Raw genomic sequence first — 24,552 nt, 5'->3', positions numbered from 1 at the left:
AGCGACAATTATTATCTGGTAACTAAAATATCTTTTGTAATGGCTGCCGTTTTTTGTCACTTTTCTAGGCAGCCAGCGCTGGATATTTCGTTTCTTGATTTTTTGGGCACTTTTATTCCCGGGAAAAATTTTCGACCTTTTTCGCCAACACCGTTTGGCTTTGTTTTGGCCTGGAGGCAATGAGTAGATAGAAGGTGAGGAAGAAGACCAAATGCAAGCGTATTAGTGGATGATGGAAAACGTAAACAACAAATGGTGACGTAGATATTTGCACGGCTTTTTATGGGAGCTCGTTCGAATTATAGATCTATAGAATCTATAGATGAGCGAAAGCATGGCTGAGTCGATTTTTTTGCCCGTGCACACGCGCATATGACGTCACAGCCCTTAACGTTTCCATTGAAATGACGTGACGTCATGCTCGTTTGGAGACACGTTTGACAGTTCGTTTGGAGACAGAGGATTTATCTTCGCTCATCTATATATTCCACTATCTATAGTTCGAATGTAGTAGTGAAAGCTTTTTCATCATACACGAAAGGCACGCACACAAAATATGGATTTCCATACCTTAGTATCTATTTTCATTGGCCTGGAGGCATGATCAGCGCAACATGACATTTCGAATGTTTACGCATCATTGTCAAAAATTATGCTGCAAAATTTGTGAAAAACTAGTTTTTGTGAAGATTGGAATAATATTTGACGATTTTAGTTATATTTTTTCGACATTTGATATATATGTATTTGAGTAAAACGTGGCATTTATACGCAGCATATAGTTGTGAGCAGTTTAGACAATTTATTTAAAATAAGATGGCTATGTGCCGGGCGTGCGGTGACCATCCCGGTGACGAGAACCGTCTGAAGGAAAGCCTGCAAAAGTACTTCGACATTTACTATAATCTAACATCCATTAGGGTATGTTCCTTGTATCCATAAAATTGTATCTATTTAACGATAACACTCGAACTATGCTAACAAAATCTGAACAGTTAACGTCAGACGAGAATCCCGAGAGACAGCGGATTTGCGATGATTGCCACTCGAAGCTGCTGGAGTACAATCGATTCCGATCGACTTGTCTTCAGGTTCACTACAAGCTTACGGAAATTGTAAGGTCAAGTTGTTGTGTTAAAAATTTCCAATGTTCAAACAAATCTCACCCTGAAACAGAAACAAGAAGATGGAATTGACCATTCGAAACCGGAGATTATGGAGATCATGCCCCTGGTAGGCCCACTGAAAGTCGAAAGACTGGACTATAAAGAGGGGGATGAACCGGAAGTGTTTGAGGATGGTGCCGCGGATCATGATGTCGATTTTGTTGATGAAAACGAGGAAGAGGAGGATGATGATGACGATAAGGATAAGGAATTCGATCACAAGTTGTACAAAGACTTGAACTCGGACACGGAGGATCAAACCAGCGATGAAGATCCCAAACCGGAGAAGAAGAAAAAGAAACGTCGAAAGAAGGGCGAGGGTCCCAAGGAGCAATTGTTGAGTTGCAACCAGTGCGAAAGAAAGTTCCGCACCGACCAGCGGCTGCAGGGCCATTTGAGGACCCATCTGGGCTTGAAGCCGGCCGTGTGCAACCTGTGCGGTAAAGAGTTCCACAAATTCTATAATTTGAAGCTGCACATGACCCGCAAACATTCGGATGCGAAGTGTGAATTCCTGTGCGATTTCCCCGAATGTGGGTTGAGTTACAGCACCAAGCAGGGCTTGACTAACCACCGCAGGCGTCACGATCCGAACTTTATCCAACCGATTCAGAAGCGAGTGGTTTGCGATCAGTGCGGGAAGACATTTTCGACTGCGGGTGCTTTGAAGGTAGTGTGAACTTTCCTCTGCATACTTTTAAATAATGATTTCAGATCGTTCATGCTTTGAAAAATTATTTTAGGATATTGAATAATAATTTTGGTACTATACTTGCAGAAACACAGCTACATCCATTCAGGAGACATGCCTTTCCAATGTCAGACGTGTAACAAGAAACTTCCGACTGCTCATAAGCTGAAGGAACACACCATGAGACATGAGGTAGGTTAACTTGTATATTGAAGTCAAGTTTCTAACGACAAAGGACTTCTTCTATAGGGTATCAGAAATCACGTTTGCCCCTTATGTGGCTTGAAAAAAACTACTCGCCACGAGCTGACGGTCCACATGAACTATCACACCCGCGAGAAGCAATTCACCTGTCACGTGTGTGCGCAGGTGTTCTCCAACATCGGTAAGTTAAAATACAACCAAAGCCTAAAGCTCCTTTAACTTCCGAGTTATCAAACATTCTCGCCAGGCAACATGAGCCGCCACATCAAAATCGTTCACTGTGGTATCAAGTCGTACAACTGCACGTACTGTGACCGCTCATTTGGAAAAGCGGAAACCCTCAAACATCATGTGATGACCCACACCGGCGAGAAGCCACACGAATGTGGAATTTGTGGCAAACGGTTCATCCAGTCGGTGGCCCTGCAGACACACATGAGAACGCACCGAAAGCACCTGCCGCCTGAACAACAACAAGAGCGACAGTCATCGTCATCGGGAGCCCCGTACCAGCATCCAAATCTGGGCCAACAGCGTTCGTCGGTGTTGATGCAGGCGGCGGCCGCAGCCGCTGCTGCAGCGGTCACGATGATGCCCCTAGGGCAGTCGCAAACGGAACAGCTACAACAGGACCAGCAGCAGCAGCAACAATCCCCAGACGTTTCCCCGCTGGGAGATTACGTCAATCACTCGGTTTGAGCATGCTTTATTTCAAGAACACTTTCTTATAATTCTTAACCATTGGGGATTCGTGAGTTTTAAAATGCACGATACAAACAAGATCACGTGCATGACTAGTGTTGATGTGAATCAATGAAAAAGGATGAGATGTACAGCAGTGGCTGATGTATCTCTGATTTTTTTAGAGTAGATATTTATTCCGTAAAATAAAGTGAACATATGTACTGTATTTGTTTGTTCCTTCACTGGATTTTTAGAATAAAGAATTTTCCTTAATTTTAATTTCTTGATTGAGATTCCATCGTCATAGTCTTGTTTATCATCTATACAAGCCATTGGTATGTATTATCACGCCCTATTTGAATTTTTGTAAGCCGACTTAATTTCCTGCATCACTTGTTCATACGCCTCTTTAGAATGTGATTACACTAAATTAACATTAATCCTCGGTTTCGATGTGATGAAATCGAAAAACACCGTTTGTATAACGAGTGGAGACTTTGGAAAGGAGCACTCGAATGCTATTTTGAAGCGTACGATATTGTGGACCAACGAAAGAAGCGTGCAAAGCTGTTGCATTTGGGTGGTCCACAACTTCAGCGAATTTTTCAGAACCTTCCGGACCGTGAAAATTTTCCTTTGGTATCTCTGGAACGACAATGGTATGATGTGGCCATTAATGCATTAGATGGTTTTTTTCCAACCATTTCGGCAAGATTGTCTTGAACGACATAAGCTCAAGCAGATAAAGCAGAAAGATGGAGAGCGATTTGCCGATTTTATGCTTCGCTTGCGCCAGCAGGCATCAGATTGTGGATTTGACAGGTTGTGCATCAATGGAGTTACAACGTCGGATTTTGCAACAGGATCGTTCTCTTACTGAAATTGAGTCTCTAGGAGTAGCTTTGGAGAGTATCGAAAGTCAAGTGAAAGACTTGAACGTGAAGCCAAAGGAGTTTTCCAGCAGTCAACAGGCTTTCAAAATCACCACATCTGATAACAGTGACCGTCATCGTATGCAACCGGCTGCTCGTCGCGATTTTAAGAGGCCCAAATATCAGCAAGACAGTTCGTTCAGGCCGAAAATTTATCGGTGCTATAATTGCGGCCGTCGTGATCATATCTCTACTGACAGAAGATGCCCGGCACGTAACGTCGTGTGTCATGGATGCAAAGTAAAAGGACATTTCGAAGCGTGTTGCCGACTGCGGAGCTTAAAGGCTGGTTTACAGTTCGGAAAACGTGTCCCGGGATTTGGTCTTCCATGTAATTGAAGACCACATTATCAAGAAGACTGATGGCAACACAGCCTGAAATCGGGCGACACTGTTAGCAGCGCTGTCGGTGAGCCGAGGTGGTACTATGTATGTTTGTGTGAGTGAATTGACACTGTAACCTCAGTTACACGATCAATCAAAATACATTAAAACAACATTTAAATTATGCTAAAAAACTCTCGAGAAATACACTGAGATTAAACGTATTTCAATTTTATGAGATGAGCATAACTTTAAGCCGAATAATATTCGGAATTTTGTCTTGAGCTGACGATTAAAGTGCCGCACTCTATATCAATTTCCGTACGGACCTGTTAATTTCCTTCACATTTGGACTGAAGACTGTTTTCATGATTTGATTTGAAATAATTTACTCTCTAGATTTTTCTGAGTTTTTATCATTATTTTGCCTAAAAACCCAAAAGTTCGAAAAGGTTCTGCTATCCTAGACATAGTAGAAAATGAACTCTTCACTCAGAGACTGAGTGAAATTGTATTGCCGTATCTTTTTATCTCACGAAAATCTTACTAATGTTTCGTAAAAAGTGGAACTACTCAAATTTTGATTAGTTCCACTTCTTACGAAAAATTAGAAAGATTTCCATCACTTATGCTACGTTTTGACAGGGCAAGTGAATTGAACAACTCAGTTAAATTCAATTGACTTGCCAAAAGTTGAACATGTTCAACTTTCTTTTCGTTCAAGTGAATTGAATTAAGGTGTTTACACGTTCAGTTTGGGTTCGATTCAAGCGACTTGCTCAATTCACTTGCCTTGTCTAAACGTAGCATTAGTCTTTGAGTAATTTGAAACGGGCGTGTACAGAAATAATACCAAATAGTTTTTCTTGAAAATTCCTAACTTTGAGACAACTCGCGTTAGATGTTTTTCGCTATACAAATTTCCGGTGGTTAACTCATGCTGGCTGTTTGCACATATACATTAACGCCTGACAGCTGCGAGTAGGAAACCAGTCATTGCTAATAATTCATTGAGAAAATTCAGATGATAGATAACAAAAATAGATGTTAATATATAGAAAAAACGGCAAATATTGAGAATGTCAATTCACTAGCCGTGATTATGCTACCTTGGAGCAAGCCAGAATTTTGACAGATTAATAATTTTCCGATGCAAATAAAATTAATTTTTATCGCTTTTCAGTTTTTGATGTTTCTACCGTTCCAATAGGTTCAAATTCGTTTTTAAATTACAACACTTTATTTTGTAGACAAACGGATAAGAACACAAAAAAGACCCCAAAGAAATAAGTTTAAAGCATATAAAACTAAGTAAACAGCCTCAATTTTGAACTTACACTCTGACTCTCTCTCTCTTGATTGGTGTTAAGTACTAAGGAACTGCCCATGCGAGATTTTCATACAAATAATAGTTTTGAATTAGTTCCTTGTGTTTTTTTCTAAATTGCCACGAAAAACTCTTTTTGTTTCAAACTTATTTTCACGAGGAATTTTTCTGCCTGTACAAAACTGAGCTGATTTGTGATTCCGTGTGGTTTGTTTATTGAATGGACAGCTATATTCCATTGCAAATAATAAAGGTGCGGGGTAAAGACACTATATACAAAGACGCGAAATCTGATCCCTGAAGAAACAAATCAACCGGCAACTCCGAATGCGCAGCACTGCTGATGCTGCATAAACTTTTCAAATTGGTCTATAAGATTTTAATTTTCCAACAATATTGAATTTGTACCGCGTTTAACAAACCAAATCGGGTTGTGAATTCACGATGAACAAGTGAACTTCATTTTCAATCATTTGTTGCGGTTGATTTGCTCCAAATGATCAAAATAATAATTAAAGCAAGTGTATTTGTGATAATTGAAATAGCCCTTCCCAAATGTTACGCGCGATTTTTTGGAATGACAGGTCTCTCGCTCGATTGGAATGGCACTGACAGTAAATTTGGAATTCCAATTGGAACATTTCCTGTCTTTGTTTATAGTGTCTTTACCCGGATAAAAATTTACAGTAACTTGTATGACATAACCCATTGAAATACAATAGATTGTGTGGCAAACAATACAAACTATTGTATGCTTATTGTAAAATGTTCACGGTTGTAAAAGATCTTTATTGTACGTACAATAAAATAACAATATATTTAAATGTTTCCGATATATTCTATTATATTTTTATTATTCGTTTATGTTTAGTATTGCTCATCCAAAAACTAAACAAATTTTAAACGTTTCGGTTTGGATGATCTGGAAATCCGTCTAATGTTATTGAATTAATATAATTTTGGAATATTTCATGGATTTATTATATTGACGAAATAACAATTAAAAACAATAAAATTACAATAGCTTTGTTTGTTAAATAAATTAAAATTGTTATAGCGATTCTCAAGTATATATTTTCATATTGCAGGTCTTGTTGCAGGTCTAGAAATGTTATGCAATACAAATTTGGTTTTTAAAAAATGAAAGGTTACAAAAACTTTTGCTTATCATTTTACTCGGAGAATGGCTGAATTCATTTGAGCGTGTACAGTTTTGTTTATAATTAGTGAAGAGATGAAAATAATGAAACTGTATGGTGCAGAAAGTGTCTTTTCATTACAGTTTCTGCTGCTGGGCAAGCGGTAGATCACTATGGCTTCTGTACCGTGGTAAGTATCTGAAGTGTTGAAGCGCGTTAGAGCATTATTAGAGCAAGATTACCGGTGGTGAGTTTAAGCCGTTTGGCAGCGCAGTATTGTGTATCCGGAATAAATTTATACCGCTTTTTATACCGAAGTTGGATTTTTCTCCAGATACAGGCAACTTTCCCAACTTCGGAAGTAGTGCGCTGGATTCGCCTAAAGATGCGCTAAACAACGCATCAATTAGTTTGACAAATAAAACTTCGGAAGAAAGTTCGGTTCGGAAGTCCCGACTTCCGAATTCTAACTTGGTGCTACGCCGACAATATCATTACTTGACACTTTACCGGTCGCTACTAACGGCTTGTCTCATTTGGACAATTAAACTTAAAAGTGACAGTTCGAAAATTAACAAATAACCCGGTCATAAGAATGGCTGGTGCTACCCAGCAATTCTAATAAGACATCGATGCAAAATGATTCGATATCTGTCAAAAATAATCATCCTCTGCGAGCAGAGTTATTCGATAATTATTGAAATGTCACTTTTAAGTTTAATTTCAGTTTAATTCTCCAAATGAGACAGAGCCTAAACGCGCTGCTATAACAGTAGCGCGACTGACAGGTGACCAAATTTGGTAGCGCGATAAGAGCGCTGCTATTTGATGAACTGTCAACTGTCAAACGTCACCGGTACGGAATACAGCAACCAAATTGAGAGCCGAAAATAGTGACCGATACAGAAACGAGTGACGAAACTAAAATGAAAGCGCTGCGCGGGTGATTAAAATGCTCGCGACCGATAATGATGCTCTTACTGGGCGCGAGTATTTTGATCACCCTGTACTGTCATTTTAGATTAGTCACTCTTTTTCACATCGGTCAATATTTTCGGTATTTTCGGTTATCATTTTGGTGGCTGTATTCCGTATCGGTGACGTTCGACATTTGATAGTTCATCAAATAGTAGCGCTGTTATTTGGTCAATTTGGTCACCTGTCAGCTGCGCTACTGTTTTAGCAGCGCGTTTAGTAGCGACCGGTAAAGTGTCAAGTAATGATACTACGCTGACAAACGGTTTATACTCACCACCGGTAATCGTAATCTTATATGTACTACAAAAGTTCAATGTACATAATGAACGCAGTGGTTCATCCCGAACAAAAAATAAATGAAAATTTTATCATCATAATACCTGATGACATGCCTGGTAAAGGCCAGTATCGACTTAAAAAGTAGAGAGGTTACGGAATTTTGTTCAATATTACCAAGAGGAATTTTGACAACTGATCTGCATGGAACAAATTGTCACCTCTACTTACGGAATAATCGAGCAGAATATTTTTCCGAAAGTAAAGTGACAGCTCCCATTACTTTGCGTGGGAACCTTACAAATGCCAATTTTGTTTTTTGTTCTTTTCATGTGGATACTGCTGTAAGAATTTTGTTTCGATTCTTTACTTTTCCGATTCAGTGAACGGAATTTAACATGTGATTGAGATAGAAAAAGAAATTTCTTCTAAACACGATACCAACCTTAACATGTATCCTTGTTCCTTTACAGAAATGAAGCTTATGATAAATAAAATACTGCTGCTTGCTGGTCACTGATTCAAGATCGTTCAGTGGCTACCATTGGCCAATCTCACCAACGGGATATAATAAGAACTGATGCAGGTAATTTTTTCTTTTCTTCTCGACGTATTTTTTCTAATAAAACTGACATTTTTTTATAATTTACATTTTTCACAGGTTTATATCTATATGTATTGTCTATTCGGAACAAAGTTAGTACGCTTTTCAAACCGATGTTGGATTTTTCACCAGATACAGGCAGCCCACTTAACTTTGGAAGTAGTGCACTGGATTCGTCTAAAGATATGCTAAACAACCGAAGGAAAATAAAATAATTTATAAAACAATTAATTGTATGATATTTTTATTGTAATATTGGAGTATAATGTATTCTAAATCCTGTTGTATTTCTATTGTAAAACAATAGAAACAGTAATTGAAAACATTTAAAACACAATGTTTTCTATTGTTTTGTCGCTCGAAATCATCCCATTGAAGTACCGTAAAATCAATTGTTTTGCTCCGAATTTTGTATGGAAAATTTTCGATTTTTTTATTGTAAAGATACATAACAACCCCCCTTTTTAATTGTAAAAGTCCCATTTACCATTCATTTTATCGTGGAAAACCATTATTTCTCATGTGATTTTATTGTCAAAATTACATTATATTCAATGGTAAAAATTGTGTTTTAAATGGTGTTGTAACAATAAAATTTATGATATTTTAATGATATTTTTTATCCGGGTAGTGCGGGGTTTATCGACGTTTGCTTGTGTTGGTAGATCTTCAGCAAAATAAACATAAAAGAGAAATTTTGTAACCCGGCGAACCAAGCGGCGAGGGTTCGTGGTGCCGATTGACTAATAGCCAGAAGCTAGGCAATTAACTGAAGGGCATAATCGTGGATGGCCAATGTAAATTGATTGGTACTGGCGATTTGCGAAAATAGTTAGTATACACGCTTCATGACAATTTTTTTGGCATATTGCGATCGCAAGTATTGTAACTGTATTCGCGATGTCGACACAATTTAGAGTAGAATTATACTTTTCCCTACTGTGGAAAATATTTCTTCTAAAAGTTATTTGTTAACAGTTAATTAACACTAGCAGACATCGACTTCCTCCGCACCTTTATTAGATCCCATTTACTTTTGTCAGCTAAGATCACTACCACACCGATAACAAGCTACCACTTCAACTCAGAAGAGGCTCTGTCGGCAATGAAGTTGACCGCTTGTATGGAAAAATGCCAGAGCTGCCAGTCTTCTTGATAAAGTGGTCTTCGATGTAATTTAAATGGGAGCGGGATTTTCGTTTCCCGTGACAGGAGCAGAAGTCTACACGAAACAATATTTTCCTGAAGTGTAAACCCAATAGACGAATCCAAGTAAAAATAAGAAGAAGACACACGACGGTGTTAACTTTGACAGATCCTACAGCACAGCATAGGGAGATCATTTTAAAATGCTTATAATAAATTCTAGACAAATTGTAATTAAAATCTGATTGATGTACGGTACGGAAAAAGTTCTGAATTGCATATCTGGAAGCTTATCTCAATTTTTTGAATATTTTCCAAAAATGTATCTATCATACAGTTCGGATTTTTTTCCGTTCCATACATCAATCAGATTTTAATTACATTTTGTCTAGAATTTATTATAAGCATTTTAAAATGATCTCCCTATGCTGTGCTGTAGGATCTGTCAAAGTTAACACCGTCGTGTGTCTTCTTCTTATTTTTACTTGGATTCGTCTATCGCGGGAAAAGTGTACGGTTTAAAATCCCATATGTAGAGATGCAAATCCCGCGGGGAAACAATTCCGTTTGAATTGATTCCGCACGGGAAATATGTAATCTATGACGGAAATTTATTATGGGAAGAATTTAGTGAAGTGGATAGTGAAAACTGAGAAATCAAGCTCTATCTGGTAAAAGGGCGAATGTCGCAAGAGAGAATTCTCTTCGCCGACTTCCCCTCTTTTAAATAAAAGTGACAAGCAAAGGATTTCTTTGCAGTTTATCACCTCAGAATGCAAGTTCGCATTGTTTTCTATCGTGCTGAGGTGATAAATCACAAAGAAATCCGCTGCTTGTCACTTTTATTAAAAAGAGGGGAAGTCGACGAAGAGAATTCTCTCTTGCGACATTCGCCCTTATTCCAGATAGAGCTTGAAATGTGAGAAGTGCGAGAAATGAAAAAATGGGTAAGTCAAGACAAAATTTTCAAAACGACTTATCTGCTTTTGTAAACAAAGATTCAAACGACAATTTGACGAATCTTATAGCTCTCCCACGCAAACCAACACCATCAATAGCCCACTTGGAAAGATATCGAGCAGCGAAAAAAATCTACCTCATTATGACACAAACCACACTTTAGTGAAGATTCAAATTCACCTTGGGCTCGAACCATGTCCCTTCGACTATACTCGCGAAATGAGTGTGTATTTTGTTTTCTTTTGTCGCCATATTTTTCGTCAGATATCATGCATGCGGCTGTTACAAATTATTTAAATTCCATCCTCGGATCTATAATAAAGGCCAAAGTGAATTTAGTTAAAAAAGCAGAAAGCATAATCCTGCAATTGCAAAACCAGCAGACATGAGAAAATAAAACTAATTTTCCTTTTTTTCTTTTTTTAATTTTACAGGTTATTTCCGGATGGAAACGGTGGCGCTACCAAAGAATTTGCTTTTCTCCTATGCGGGTAAGTTTTAATAAAGGCGGGGGGGGGGGGGGGGGGGGGGGGGGAAGGGGGGGCAGCGGAAAACTGCTGCATTGAAATTGATTTTAATATGTTATTGTTTTCTCCCCATCTTGGGTATAACAGCAGCGATAACCGGTACAAAAAGGGTCCGTGCCATCTGTGGCAATCCGTCGGAAAAGGATCCAGACTATTTGTTTTACGTGTTCCTTCATTGTCGTTAATGTGTCGAGCTTATGGAGGAGGTATGTAGATTCTATATTTTGTAGATAATATTACTGTATTTTGATCGATGTATTTTGATGTTTACTTCTCCAGGTTACGAATACCAGTTGGAGAAGACACAGTCCGTGAAAGCGATCAATAATCTTCTGCGGAGAAAAGGACGTCCGGGGCCACCTAGTCACTCAGTTCATAACCAGTGTCGGTGCCTCAGTGGTTGGTTGGTAAAGGTAAGAAGATTTCTAAATTTGTTGCCTGATGAGTGATGACTATTAAGTTGCTTGTTGGTTTCAGGTTTCACACTAAATCGAGCCGGAAGATGTGCCCGTTAAAGATCCGGAGAGTATAGGCGGTTCTAACGGTGGACACCATCCCGAACTCGTTGAAAGTAAGATAATTATTGTAGTTTTTTTCTTCGAAAGGGAGTTTCAATAAAATTGCTTTGTTTTTACAGTTTTACGTCAATAGCCACGGAATCAGTCCTCACGGGAGAGGATTAAAAGACGATTTGAAAAAAGACGATTTGATTAAAAGTATAACATACATGCTTTGGATGCTGGTTTGTGACTAAAGTTTTCACTTGTCATAAGACGAGTTTGTACAATCCTATTTAAGCCCATTTAAGTCGAGTCAAGTACGAGACACTGAAGACGGCCTTACTGTTGAGGTCGAAATACGTATCTGTCAAGGTACAATTAAGTGGTGAAATTAAATGGGATTGTACAAACTCGTCTTATGACAAGTGAAGACATTTCACTAAAAAGCTCAAAATAATTTTCTTAACCAAAGTTTTGTTTTGTTCATTTCAGATTTCGTCGTTATTCAGCCGGGTGCGGAGGACTTCCTGGTGGTCATCAAGATACAGTGCTGAATCATAATCCGAAGCAGATACCTTATCGGGGAGCGGCGTTTTTCGATAGCCAAGATAAGTTGGTTGGTGACTAGGGGCCATCCAGAAACCACGTGGTCATATTTTTGAAGATTTTCAACCCCCCCTCCCCCCATGTGGCTTATCGTGGTCATTTGGCAGACCCCCCCTCCCCCCCCCTATGACCACGTGGTTTTTTTCAAGTACAAAAATTTAAAAAAAACCTTATGTAACTAAAACATATGGTTAATTCGATCAATTTTGAAGATGGACAATTTCAATTGATTCAAAATTAAACTAAACCCAGCATGGAAATTATAAATTTTCATGAAGTCGAAAATTTTGATTATGTTATCATGTTGTAATGTGTATCAGGTATTAGGATATCTAGAACTAGTACACCTTCAATGCTTCAGGAGGATACAAAAAAATGTGGGCTCGCGAACATCTCATAAAAATTTCGAGAAAAATTTATAGTGGTTTAGAAATTTTCCAAAACATCCCTTTTTTTATTAGTGTTTTTTTTTTGAATAACTATAAAGTTCATCACTGAATATCCCTATAGATTCCTTAGAGTATTTGGGACCTTCCATAGCTCTGGAGCTACTGGAAATTCTTAAGATATTAACCTCAGCGAAGCATCTGAACTGAACTTATACAATGAAAGGCTTATCAGAGAATCACAAAGTTAATATGTAATATTAGAGATGCAAATGAAACCTCCTACTGTTGTTTCTTTTGAGTAGCATTCCTGTAGAAATTTCAGTATTGTTTTCAGAATCATCAATATTAGAAATAAATAATTATAAAATATTTTTTTTAATTGTTCATTGCTAATATTGATTTATTCATGAAAATTTTGTATTTTTCCGTTGAACATTTTGATTTCTTTATGGAAAATTCTTGATTCATAATTGCAATTTTTGCTATTACAAGTGCTAATTTATTATTGTTGTGTGTATTATTGTTCTTTAGTGGCAATTTCCTATTTTATTATGGAAAATTTCTTATTTTTTCTCTACTAAAGAGATTTTAAATCCAGAGCTGGCTCATCTCTCAAAATTTCTAATTCTTCATTGAAATTTTATTTTGATATCGACTCGTGGAAGCAAATGATGCCATACTAGAAATATTTTCTCGGTCACTCTGATGGTTCTTTGGAATCATTTTCCAGGAACTTCTATTCCACATCTCGAATATGCTTCAGTCAATGGTCCTTTCATAAGCGACTCATAGAGAAATGGATGTATTATAGACCAATTGTTATTTTGGAGTTCGGATCATTCGATTTATCCAATTAACCAACTTATGAATGATGTATTATATAATATCCCAGTAGGTCCATTGGGTTGATATGACTTCAATTATTATTTATACAATCTACTACAGACTTTTTTTGGTTATACAAAACGTCCAAAAAGTCGTAATGTTTGAACTACTTGATCATTCAAGTCCGTAAACCCAGTGCTTCTAAGGCCCTACAAAAACAGTTTGCGAACATACCTCATAGTCATTGCGCAACTTGCTGTTGACTCAAGATAATTTTGGGTACCTTGTCTCTTGAATCTCATGTTAATGGAAATTAGGGTCATATGCTTATTTCATCGGATTGGGTATATACCGATGATGAGAACATTGCAAATGTCTTGATTGATCTGGTAGATTCGTGGGTTGAACTTGAGAGCATTTTGAAGTACCTTGAGCATCTCGTGTTCCTGAATATTAATCACTGGCTTAACCTTCAGGATGACCCATCTTATTTGACCACCCATCTGTTTAGAATGATTCAAACATTTAAACTTTATTTACACGCTCTTAGAATCGAAATCTTCCCAAGGTTTTGGATATCTGAGTTTTCATGATCAGTCAAATTTGAGCTCCCATATTTTTTCTGTAAAGCCAATATCTAGATGAACAATTTTACAAAAAGGCCAAAAAGAAAATGATGGCCTAGCTTTCTTTTGTGATTTTATAGACAATCTAAAACGCTGGGCATATATGACCCTTCATTCCTGAAAGGGTTGAGATTTGTTTTAGAATTCAATTTCAAGCGTTATTATAACACTATTTTTTAGCCTAGATTATTTTAGGAATTGGAGAGTTTTTTTCTGGAACACTGCAACTTTTTTTCATATCGCAGGAATCTCCTTAGTTCTTATTTAGAATTTCATGTTAATTTTTTAAATGCAAGCTTCTCTATGTCATAACCTTTGTCATGCACTACTTGAATTTTGTGCATTTAGAACATTTAGGTGCATTATTAATTTTTTTCGATCAATTATGATAATTATTCAATATCATAAAAACTAGGCTTCTTAAGCCTAAATTATTGTCTACATTTATTGCTTAGATTAATTTTAATTTCCAAGATCTTCTTAATTTTCAAGAATAATTATTCTGGAGTTGCAAGGGAAACCCTTCGGAATATTGATAAGAAATTTTTCGGAGTCTCCCCGGAAAATTTTTAGAATTTCAACGACATTTTTTCAGACATTCCGAAAAATGGTCGGTAGAAAATTTTAAGAACTAGAAGAATCCGTAGAAGGATCCGAAATGCATATTTACGATGAAAATTCCAATAAACATCAAATTCCGAAGAATTTCAAGTATAAAAAATCCAGCTTACTTTTTTACAAAATTTCTAAAGATTTTTTCCAAAATCCTGGGCAACTTTAATGAATCTTCAAAGGAAATTCTCCTAAATTTTGATTGGAATTTTTTTTCGTTTCCCAAAAGAAATTCTTAGAAATTTTCAGCAGTTTTTTTTTTTAATTTCCAAAAGAAATTATTCGGAAAATATTTCCGATGGCAATTCCTGAGATTTTCCTGTAGAAAATCGAAAAAAGTTCATCTGAATCACAAACAATGAACTTCCCGAGGAAATTCCGATGTTTTTACAAGTGGAAATAACGAAAAATTGTACTTTTGAAGTACTTGTGAAGGTTGTACTTTTGAAGCATTTCCAGTAGGAATTCCTTAAAAAATTAAATCATTATTTTAAAGATTTTCTGATGTGTAAATTCCTTAAACTTTCTAAATCATGTGCATCTATGCATGGTAAAGATTTAAAGCAATGTTTAGCTGAACCTACAAAGAAATCAATTCTTCCCGAAGAAGAATGAATTCTGATGAAATTTTGAAATGATTTCTGGTTCAAGAGTGGAGAATTCTAAAGATTTATTGTTTGAAAATCCAAAGAATTTTTGAAGGTAATCCATAGACTCTTCCGTGGAAATTCTAAATAATGCCTCGAATAAAAAATATTTGGAAAATTTGAAAAATGTGATAGAACTCACAACGAGCGTAAAATGTATAACGAAAAATTTTCATTTCAAAATTCCATAATTGAAAAAAAACAATGGAATATCAAAGTGTTTTATGTGACATTGGCTCCATATTCCAACTGGAAGTTGGTCTGCTTTCAACTTCATATTCTATTTATATTCTATTAGCATTTCCTCAGTTATAAATTGAAAGCTTTTATATGCCAGCCATTGCACGATTATATATCTTGTGTAGCAAGTACGATGGATACACTCTACCTAGGGTGTCGACAATGTTTCCCACCCGAAAACATCCTAGACAGGAACGAGAATCAAACTCGTCATCTCCGGATTGGCAATCCTACGCCTTTGCTCGCAAGGCTAACTGGAGACTGAACATTTTGAAGTGTTGAATGTTCGAAAAACTTCTTTTGTAAATGAAGAAGAATTTCTGGTGAAGATTCGGAAGAATTTGTCGAAGAAATTCATTAGAATATTTTTCCACCGAAAATTATATGTATTTCCCACAGGACTGTTTTTAATTTTCAGACAGAATTCACGTGGAATTTTTTCGGATTTTTAAGGAAAATTTTTCGGAATTCACACTGGAGATGTTTTGTTTTTGTTTCATTACTAATTTGTAGCAAAATTTCCAAGCAAAATTTTTCAGAGAGAATTGTTCAAAAAGTTCTGAATGCCAGCACTGTATCAGGATTGTATGAAGTAATGTCAAAGTTTTTACAGGAAATTTCTTTATTTGATTTTCCCTGAATATCCACAAAAAAATCGTTTGAATTTTTCTTCTTAAGATTTTTCTTGGATTATTGTAAAACATAACATTTTCAAAATTGTAGCTGTAGTCCGCTGATGAAAAAGTGTCGGCGGCGTGATGCCAAAAACCATCTGCGGCGGATTTTTTTAAAAATATTTTCCCATTTTTCCTACCCAAATTTTTTGTGGAAATTGAGACTGAATCGCAATCTGTTTTTCGTTTATTTATGTATGGATATAGGACCTTAGGCTAAGATGATCAAATAATGCAGATATGCATCGGCGTTGCGACCGACGCTGCGTTATCGATTTTCATGCGCACCTACGTCTTTTAACGCTGAGTTGAAAAAGACGCTACGTGGGCATAGGCCCTTAGATGCGCTTTGCGTTTAATATTTAATCATTAAATTTTAATGATTTGTATTTTTTACACCGCTATTGTTATTCACCAAAAGTTTTTCGTGTAAAAAAAACCCAACTTAATTCACCGAGGAGTGATACTGCCTTTCTCGCATTTAGCCAAGACACCAACCTTATATAGTGCTAATATGGGTTGATGTACCATTTTCTTTATAACTTTTAAGCGCAATGGTCGATCGTCATGAAATTCAATAGTGATCAACTAGAGTTTGTCGTTCGTCGAATGCAACTTGTTGCAAGGAAATCGGTTAAAAATTACTATACGAAAAGTTGGCTAATGTTTTTCGGTTTTCGTGTGCACACACACACACACATACACACGGACAGACAGACATTTGCTCAGCTCGACGAGCTGAGTCGATTGGTATATAACACTATGGGTCTCCGAGGCTTCTACAAAAAGTTCGTTTTCGGAGTGAAATGATAGCCTTTCGGTACAACTTTGTTGTACGAGAAAGGCAAAACCACGTGGTTCGAGAGCAACACCCCCCTCCCCCCATGTGGCTTATCGTGGTCATTTTCCAAACCCCCCCCTCCCCCCATATATGACCACGTGGTTTCTGGACGGCCCCCTAGTGCTGACAGCGTTTTATTTCAACTAGATGATGGGTGTAGCGGCGTTTGCGGATCCAGTGTGACAGGGGGGCATGAAGGCTTTAGGCCCTTTGGGTCACTTGGGCTTGGAGGGAGTGCGGTTTTGTTCCTCCGGATGGAGGGGTTGGACCATCGCCGCTTAGTTCGGTGGCACTCGAGTTCCCTTTGGCGGCGCGGCATCACACGATGAACAATTCCGGTGGTGCCCTAAGGGTATTGCCGCGCCGGTCAACCAAGGGGGCCCTTCATCGGTTAATCCGGTTAGGGCATCGAGTGTCGGCAACCAAAACAAGGCCGCCAGGTAAGCTTGTGTCTAATCCCATTTATTCATTTGTCTTTTTAGGTTTCGTGAAGTATTTTGAGGTTCTGACGCGGACGATTTTGTTACTAGTCCTATCCGGAAAGACTGATGATGGTATGCATAATTCAGAGGACAAGTAGTACAGTTTATAATATTTTAGAATATTCCTTTTGGAATCCTTCAGAGTTTTATTTCTGAAGCGATTTCTCATGGAATCCTTTCGGGTACTTTCTGGAATATTTTTTGTATTCCTTCTGTTTTTTTTTTTAGAATTTCATTTGCAATTCTTCAGGAGTTCCGTCTGGAATATTTTCGGGGTTTCTAGTGGATTCCTACTGGTTTAGTTTTCGACGGGATGTTATTTGTAATCCTTTCGAGATTCTTTCTGGTGTTCCTTTTAAAATGCTCTACTCTATAAAAGTACTTTTAAAATTTTTCAGAAATTGCTTCCGGAATTCCTCGCAAATTCATTATATCCAACAAAGATTTTTTGTGGAGCTTATCTGGGAATCCTTTTTTTTTAGTATCCTTCAGGATTATTTTTTTGGAAGCTGCCTTCTTCGGGAATTCCTCTTTTAGGAATTCTTTAGGGTTATTTTTTGGAATCTTTTGAGAATTCTTCTGGAAGCATTTAGGGGTGCCTTTGGGAATGCTTTAGGGATTCTTTTTAGCATTTCTTTAGAATTCTTCAGAAATTGCTTGTGGAATTCTTCGGAGATTCATTCTGCAATACTTGGGAGGGATGCCTTCTTTTGGAATCGTTTAGGGTTATTTTTTTGGAATTCCTTCGGAAGTTCATCCAGGAATTCCTCCGGAAGTTCCTCCAGGAGTTCCTACGAAAGTTCCTCCAGAAATTCCTCCAGAAGTTCTTCCAGGAATTCCTCCGGAAGTTTCTCCAGGAATTCCTCCGGAAGTTCCTCCAGGAATTCCCCCGAAAGTTGGAATTACTCCAGAAATTCCTCCGGAAGTTCCTCCTAGAACTACTCCAGAAATTCCTTCGGAAGTTCTTCCGAAGGTCCCTATAGAAATTCCTTTGGAAGCTCCTCTAGGAATTCCTCTGGAAGATTCTCCAGGAATGCTCTGGATTTTTGTGCAGGAATTCTTTGGAAGTTCCTCAAGCAATTCCTCCAAATTTCTTTTAAACATGTATCTGCAGGAACGATCCACAAAGTACGTCACGCCAAATTTAACTATTTTTAACCGCCCTCCTTCCTTCGTCAGACTTTTTGTATGAAATCCTAAAATTTCTATATAAATCATCACGCTTAACCGAACCCCCCTCCCACATAAGTGCGTGACGTACTTCGTGGAAGGACCCGTAGGCCAGAAATTTCATAGTAGCTATTAGGAAATATCCCCGTGAGTTTCTCCAGAAACTTTAAATTTTTTAACGGATAGACCCCTAGATTCTAGAATGTTTAACAGTAATTCCTCAAGGAATATCTCCTGAAATTATACCTGAAGCTGCTCCAGAAATTCCATGAAGACGGAAGCCTTATATTCAAAACTTTCGAATATATGGGTATTATTTTTCAGGAGTTTAAGGAATTGCACCTTAGAACCCTTAAGAAATTCCTTTTAGAATTTATTTCTTGGTTTGGTCTGAATTCAATTTTACAACTCTAAAAAAAAATCTTTCTTATTATGTATATTTCTTTTTTAATTTTTCCTGCCTTCTTTTAAAATACATCAGCTTCTTGGAATTTCATAAACTATTTTAGTAATTCCTTTGAGAGTATTTTTTGAAAGTTCATCGTGTAATCCACCGGAAATTGTGTGAAGCATTTATCCAGAAATTTTTCCTTTTAGAATTACTCCTGAAATTTTTTCAACCACTCTTAAAATTGTATACCTCAGCAGTTCCTGGGAAATGGGTGGGAGGAAAATCCGGAGATTTATCAAAATAAATAATATGAAGTTCCTGAGGGAATTTTTGGAGGAAATCAGAGATAAATTCAGGAGAAATTCTTTGCGTAATAACTGGTGAAAAATCTGAGGACTATTTGTTAAAAAATCTAAATAATCCACAAGTTATTTTTTTGGAGAAACTCACGGAGATATGTCATCTCAGGTACTATGGAATTTCTGGCCAACAGAGAAATGTTCAAAAGATATTTGGAGGAATTGCTTTAGGAACTTCTGGAAGAATTCCATGAGGAACCTCCGGAAGAATTACCTGAGGGACTTCTGGACGAACACCCTTCCGTAGAAATTCTTGATGAAACTTCCAGAGGAATTCCTGGAGGAACTTCCCGATGAAGGGTCTGTCCGACGAATTCCTGGAAGAACTTAGCAACTAATTCCTGTTGGAATTTTCGGAGGAATTTCTGGAAGAACATTCGGAGAAATTCTTGGAGAAACCTCCGGTTTCTGGAGGAACTTCCGGAATTGAAAAAAATGTCCCTGTGTGATTACAATAGGATTCCTCGGGATTTAAAAAAAAATCTCTTAGGAATTCAAAACGAATATTTTAAAGATTTCAAAGGAAATGATTGAAGGATTCCAGAGAAAATGCTTAAAGGATTCTAAAGGAAATCCCTACATGGTTCCAAAAGGAATTCCTAGAGATTGTTATAAGTATTTCCAACTAAGTATCGACAAAGGATTCCAGAAGTAATCCAAAAATGATTCCAAAAAATATCTATTATAGATGCTAGTAGAATCCCAAAGGGTTTAAAAAAATGTCTGAGGAATCCATAAAGGATTCCAAAGGAAATTCTTAAAGGATTCGGAAAGGAATTCCCAAAGAATTTTCAATAGCATTTCCAAAAAATTCCAAAATAAATCTGTAGAGGATTTCAGAAGAAATCGTTAGAAGATTTTGGCAGGAGTTCCGAGAGGATTCCTGAAGAAATCTCCAAAGTATTCCGGAAGAAGCCCTTAAGGGACTCCAAAATCAATTCCTAAAATATTCCAAAAAGATCCAAAACGGAATACTTGAATGATTCCAAAAGCAATCCCTAAAGGATTCCAAAAAAAATCCTGAAGTATTCCAGTAGAAATTGCAAAGGATTCCAAAAAGAAATTCCTAGATAAATCCCAAAGGATTCAAAAAAGTATACCTAGAGGTTTCCAAAAAGAATCCCTCAAATATCCCCACAGGAATCGCTAGAAGATTCCGAAGTAATCGCTGAAGATTTCCAAAAAATATTCCAGTCGATTTTTTTCAATTCCGCTGGATTTCAGAAGGAATCCCCACTAGATCTCAAGAGGAATCCCTACAGGATTCAAGAAGTAGTTCCCATCAGATTGCAGAAGAAATCACAGGCGGATGCCAAAAAGAATCCCTGCTATATTTTTAAATGAATCCCCGCGATTTCCAAAAGAAACTCCCACTGGAGGCGAGAAGCTGATTTTCCGAAGGAATCCCCGCTGATTATCAGAAGGAATCCTCACTGGTTTCCAGAAGGAATCCCCGCGATTTCCAGAAGGAAACTCCACAAGATTCTAGAAGAATTCTCCACTGGATTCCAGAAGTTAGTCCACTAGATTCCAGAGGGAGTCCCCGCTGCTTTTTAGAATGAATGCCTACTGAATTCAAAAAGTACTACCCACTGTATTCCAGAAGAAATTCTTGCTGAATACCTGAAAAATTCACATTGGATTACAGAAGAAAACCTCACTAGATTCCAGAAGAAATATTCACTCTTCACCCGCTGGAGTTATTCCCATTCGATAATACCTTCCACAAGATTGCAGAGGGAATCCCCGCTGGGTTTTAGAATGAATCCCTACTAGATTGCAGAAGAAATTCTCGCTGCTTTTCAGAATGAATGCCGACTGGATTCAAGAAGTATTTCCCACCGTATTCCAGAAGGAAATTTCCACAGGATCCAGGAGAAGTATTTCCCACCGTATTCCAGAAGGAATCCTCACTGGTTTTGAAAAGTATTTTCCACTGGTTGCCAAAAGGAATGGCTACTAGTCGGCTTCTGTTTTATTTCTTTAATTCCTCAGATGATTCCACTTGGTCCTTGTCCTCTTAATCCTTGACAACTTTCTGAAGTTGAGTTAGTCCGTGGACTGATGTTGCTATTTACTACCGCCTTCTACAGGTATATCCGAAGAATTATCGCAGGTGGGAATCTGGACCATTCGAGTATTTTCAAAATCTGGACGCTTCCGGCATCCCGACTATTCCAGTCGACGACAGGGCTAGAGTGGTAGGCACCTATAGGGTTTATATTTTATCGATTTAATCAGCTGATGTTTTTTAGAGAGTGCAAATAAAATCCCACTTTAAAATGAATGAAAATTAAATGTTTTGATTAGGAAATGACATTCCAAGAAAAAAGAAGAAGAAGACGGAAAGGCTAAATTTAGGTACCCACATCTATGAGATATCTAGAAGCACCATGGTATTCGTGTCTAGAATATATCGAGAAGACATCTAGAAGCCAAATCCCTACCGGTTCAAACGGTTCAAATTTGAGGTAGAATTTGTCTCAGAGATATCTAGAACAAATTTCCGAGTGGGTACCCATGTCTAGGAGATATCTCTGCGTCATCTAAGAGAGCCGATGTGTCAAATCCTTTCCGGTTCAAACGGTTTACTCGTCTAAAATTTGAGGTAGACACCGGTTGAAACGGTTGTTGCATTTGAGGCGGATTTGAGGGAAGTAATTGGAGACAGCACCTCTAAACAATTAGGCATTTTGAAAGTTGGGTTCACACTTAATTTTTTTTACCGGGATCTCAGCAAAATGTTGTACTTTTACCGAGATTCGCACAGCCGTGCCCCAGCAAACATGTTTTTTGCCGAGATTTCTGTCAAAATTGCTGAAAATCAGCAAATATTTTGCCGAAAATCAGCTAACAAACGTCATTTTTGCTGAGATATCAGATTTTTATCTTGCTGGCGCACGGCTGTGCGGATTTTTGCCGAGCTGCAGGAATAAAAATTAAGTGTGTAGATGCTTACCAAGTCTCGAGTGAAGTTAAGCCATTTTCCAAGATAAAGGACGTCCAGGTACAGATTCACTTGAACCCAAATGTGAAACCTGTATTCCAGCCTATCCGACGAGTTCCAATACCCTTCGAAAACGCTGTAAATCGCAAATTGGAGCATTTACTGCTCAAGAATATCATCGAGATAAAGGAAGGACTTGCTTCTTTGGTTTCTCCGCTGGTTGTCGTTTGAAAAAGCAACGGCGAGCCAAGAATCTGCTTGGATCTTCGCCGTGTCAATGTGGCGGTCCTACGTGAGATGCATCCGATGCCTGTTGTGGATGAATACTTAGCCAGACTGGGCAAGGGGAGATACTGGAGTAAGCTGGACATCAAAGATGCTTTCCTGCAAGTTGAACTGGCGCCGGAGTCACGGGACGTTACCGTATTCATCACGAACAAGGGACTGTTTAGGTTCAAAAGACTTTCTTTTGGTCTCGTTACTGCACCCGAGATGTTCCAAAAGGTAATGGACCAAATATTAGCGGGATGCCAAGGAACCTCATGGTATCTACATGATGTGATGATCGAAGGTGCACACTAGAGAGGAACACGATGAGCGGCTGAAAGAGGTACGTTACCAATATTAACGATTCGTTTCATGATTTCAGTAAAAATGTATGTTATAATATCGATACTATGGTTTTCATGATAATAAAATTTCTTGTTTACTATGTTATGTTGTCAGGTGTTGAAACATTTTGAAGAACGTATCTTCTCGCGGTTTTCTGCATAACATTCTGTATTAAATTCTTCAAGATCTGAATGAGTATCATGGTTCTTGATCGTAAATTGTGCCGCCCAACTGCAAATCACTGTTTTTGGATGTTTCTGCATACATTTTCCATATAAACTTTCAACGAGTTTAGCACCGCCCAAACGTTGACCGATTTGGCTGAAATTTTGTCCATAGCATCGGGGCATCAAATGGAACTGAATAAGAGGGCGCCCCATGAAAATAAATTGCAAAAAGTTTTTTCCATACTAATTTTAGCCACCCTAATCTGCCGTCATACGCATATTTGTCCCATGCTTGCTGGGATTTCCTATATACATGGGACAGTTATGCGTAGAACGGCAGTAATGGTCATGCATGATTGTGAAGTGAAATGGATTAATTCTATGCTCCATGATGGAAACAATTGTGATTTTTTTCACATACCCCATTCACCCACTTACCCCACTGTACCTTATTGAGCTTGAAGTTCCTAATCGCAACTTCCATATAAAACATCAAAAAATCTAATAAATTGAAACATCATCGGATCATTTTGCTGAGTTGCTCATCATTCGATAAATTACCGTGAAACGATTTAGTCATGAAGTGATGTGTTTATGAACGTTTGTATTTCTGTTCGCGCGCTCTTGTATGAACAGTTGCGCTCACCCTGGATGCACTTCAAATTCTGGATATGTCAGCTACGCTTTTGGCTGCTTTCAGGGCCTGCACCCGCGCGTTCTTTTTGTAAATCCGGTATATCGTTACTAACAAATGCAGCGTAACGATTACAATTATAATGTTCAACTTCACTTCATATCCGGCGTGACGTTCTTCATGAGAATTCAACTGGTTAAGAATTCAAGTAGTTAACTGACGAAGTGACGACCTATTTTAGAGACCTACTCTGTAGAAGTTATCAAGCGATCTTTAGAGTCATTGTTGTCTCATTGGATCAAAGGTGGAATGGATCGTGGCTTGGATTTTGGAGTTTTGGTTATTTTTAAGAACAGCTTAGCACGGTTTGACAGAGAGCGGATGAGATTAGAGAAAATACTATTTCTGAGGACCACCCTTCTGGCCCGAATGATTTTTGTCAAGCGATTGCAACGTGTCTTAAGGGAAGGCAGCTTAGTATTGCCCTCGGGGAAAATTCGTAAACAAATAAGTGTAGTTAGACAACAGATAACAGATATTTAAGCTAGAACAAATTGTATTTAAAATCTTGTGTAAACTTTTGAATTGATGTACGTTAACTCATTACTGCCATCTACCTAACTGATTGCGGAAGTACATACGGACGCAACTGATTAGCAATATTCAAACGCAGCCAATACGTTTCACAGCCGCAATTGGGCTGCGTTTCAAATAGATCCAAATGATCCTCGCGATTGATAGATGCATCTCTAAACGATTGACAATTGCATTCCAAATGTTCGATACATATGAATCAACGCTTGCGGATGTTTTCACACGTATCGGATACCAGCCTAAATATCTGTTATCTGTGCTTAGGGTCTTGCTTACCT

At 37.8% G+C, this 24,552-nt stretch overlaps 1 protein-coding gene and 2 long non-coding RNA genes across 3 annotated transcripts; all 3 read left to right on the top strand.

The window, feature by feature from the left end:
* Nucleotides 1–614: 614 nt before the first annotated feature.
* Nucleotides 615–2,971, top strand: LOC134220607 (zinc finger protein 845-like). The gene is made up of 6 exons (XM_062699708.1): nt 615–921; nt 996–1,115; nt 1,177–1,836; nt 1,945–2,049; nt 2,107–2,242; nt 2,309–2,971. The coding sequence occupies exons 1-6, from the start codon at nt 817–819 to the stop codon at nt 2,758–2,760; spliced, it is 1,578 nt and encodes a 525-aa protein (XP_062555692.1). The 5' UTR covers nt 615–816; the 3' UTR covers nt 2,761–2,971.
* Nucleotides 2,972–6,001: 3,030 nt separating this feature from the next.
* Nucleotides 6,002–8,953, top strand: LOC134220606 (uncharacterized). The gene is made up of 3 exons (XR_009981977.1): nt 6,002–6,657; nt 8,195–8,307; nt 8,383–8,953. It is a non-coding gene; the product is annotated as an uncharacterized LOC134220606 (long non-coding RNA).
* A 2,300-nt stretch (nt 8,954–11,253) lies between these two features.
* LOC134223411 (uncharacterized) lies at nt 11,254–12,051 on the top strand. The gene is made up of 4 exons (XR_009982567.1): nt 11,254–11,371; nt 11,436–11,529; nt 11,596–11,700; nt 11,951–12,051. It is a non-coding gene; the product is annotated as an uncharacterized LOC134223411 (long non-coding RNA).
* The last annotated feature ends 12,501 nt before the right edge of the window (nt 12,052–24,552 follow it).

Source organism: Armigeres subalbatus, chromosome 3, assembly GCF_024139115.2.
Source record: "Armigeres subalbatus isolate Guangzhou_Male chromosome 3, GZ_Asu_2, whole genome shotgun sequence".
In the NCBI taxonomy this organism is placed as follows: Eukaryota; Metazoa; Arthropoda; class Insecta; order Diptera; family Culicidae; genus Armigeres; species Armigeres subalbatus.
Note: the sequence above shows the minus strand (reverse complement) of the source record. Positions and strands in the feature narration are given on the sequence as shown.

What these genes read in the sequence shown, in the direction of transcription:
- LOC134220607 (XM_062699708.1), top strand. Translation starts at nt 817, where the DNA reads ATGGCTATGTGCCGGGCGTGCGGTGACCATCCCGGTGACGAGAACCGT. An exon ending in ATAATCTAACATCCATTAGG is followed by an intron (nt 922 to 995) that starts GTATGTTCCTTG and finishes AAATCTGAACAG; the next exon opens with TTAACGTCAGACGAGAATCC. An exon ending in GCAGGTGTTCTCCAACATCG is followed by an intron (nt 2,243 to 2,308) that starts GTAAGTTAAAAT and finishes CATTCTCGCCAG; the next exon opens with GCAACATGAGCCGCCACATC.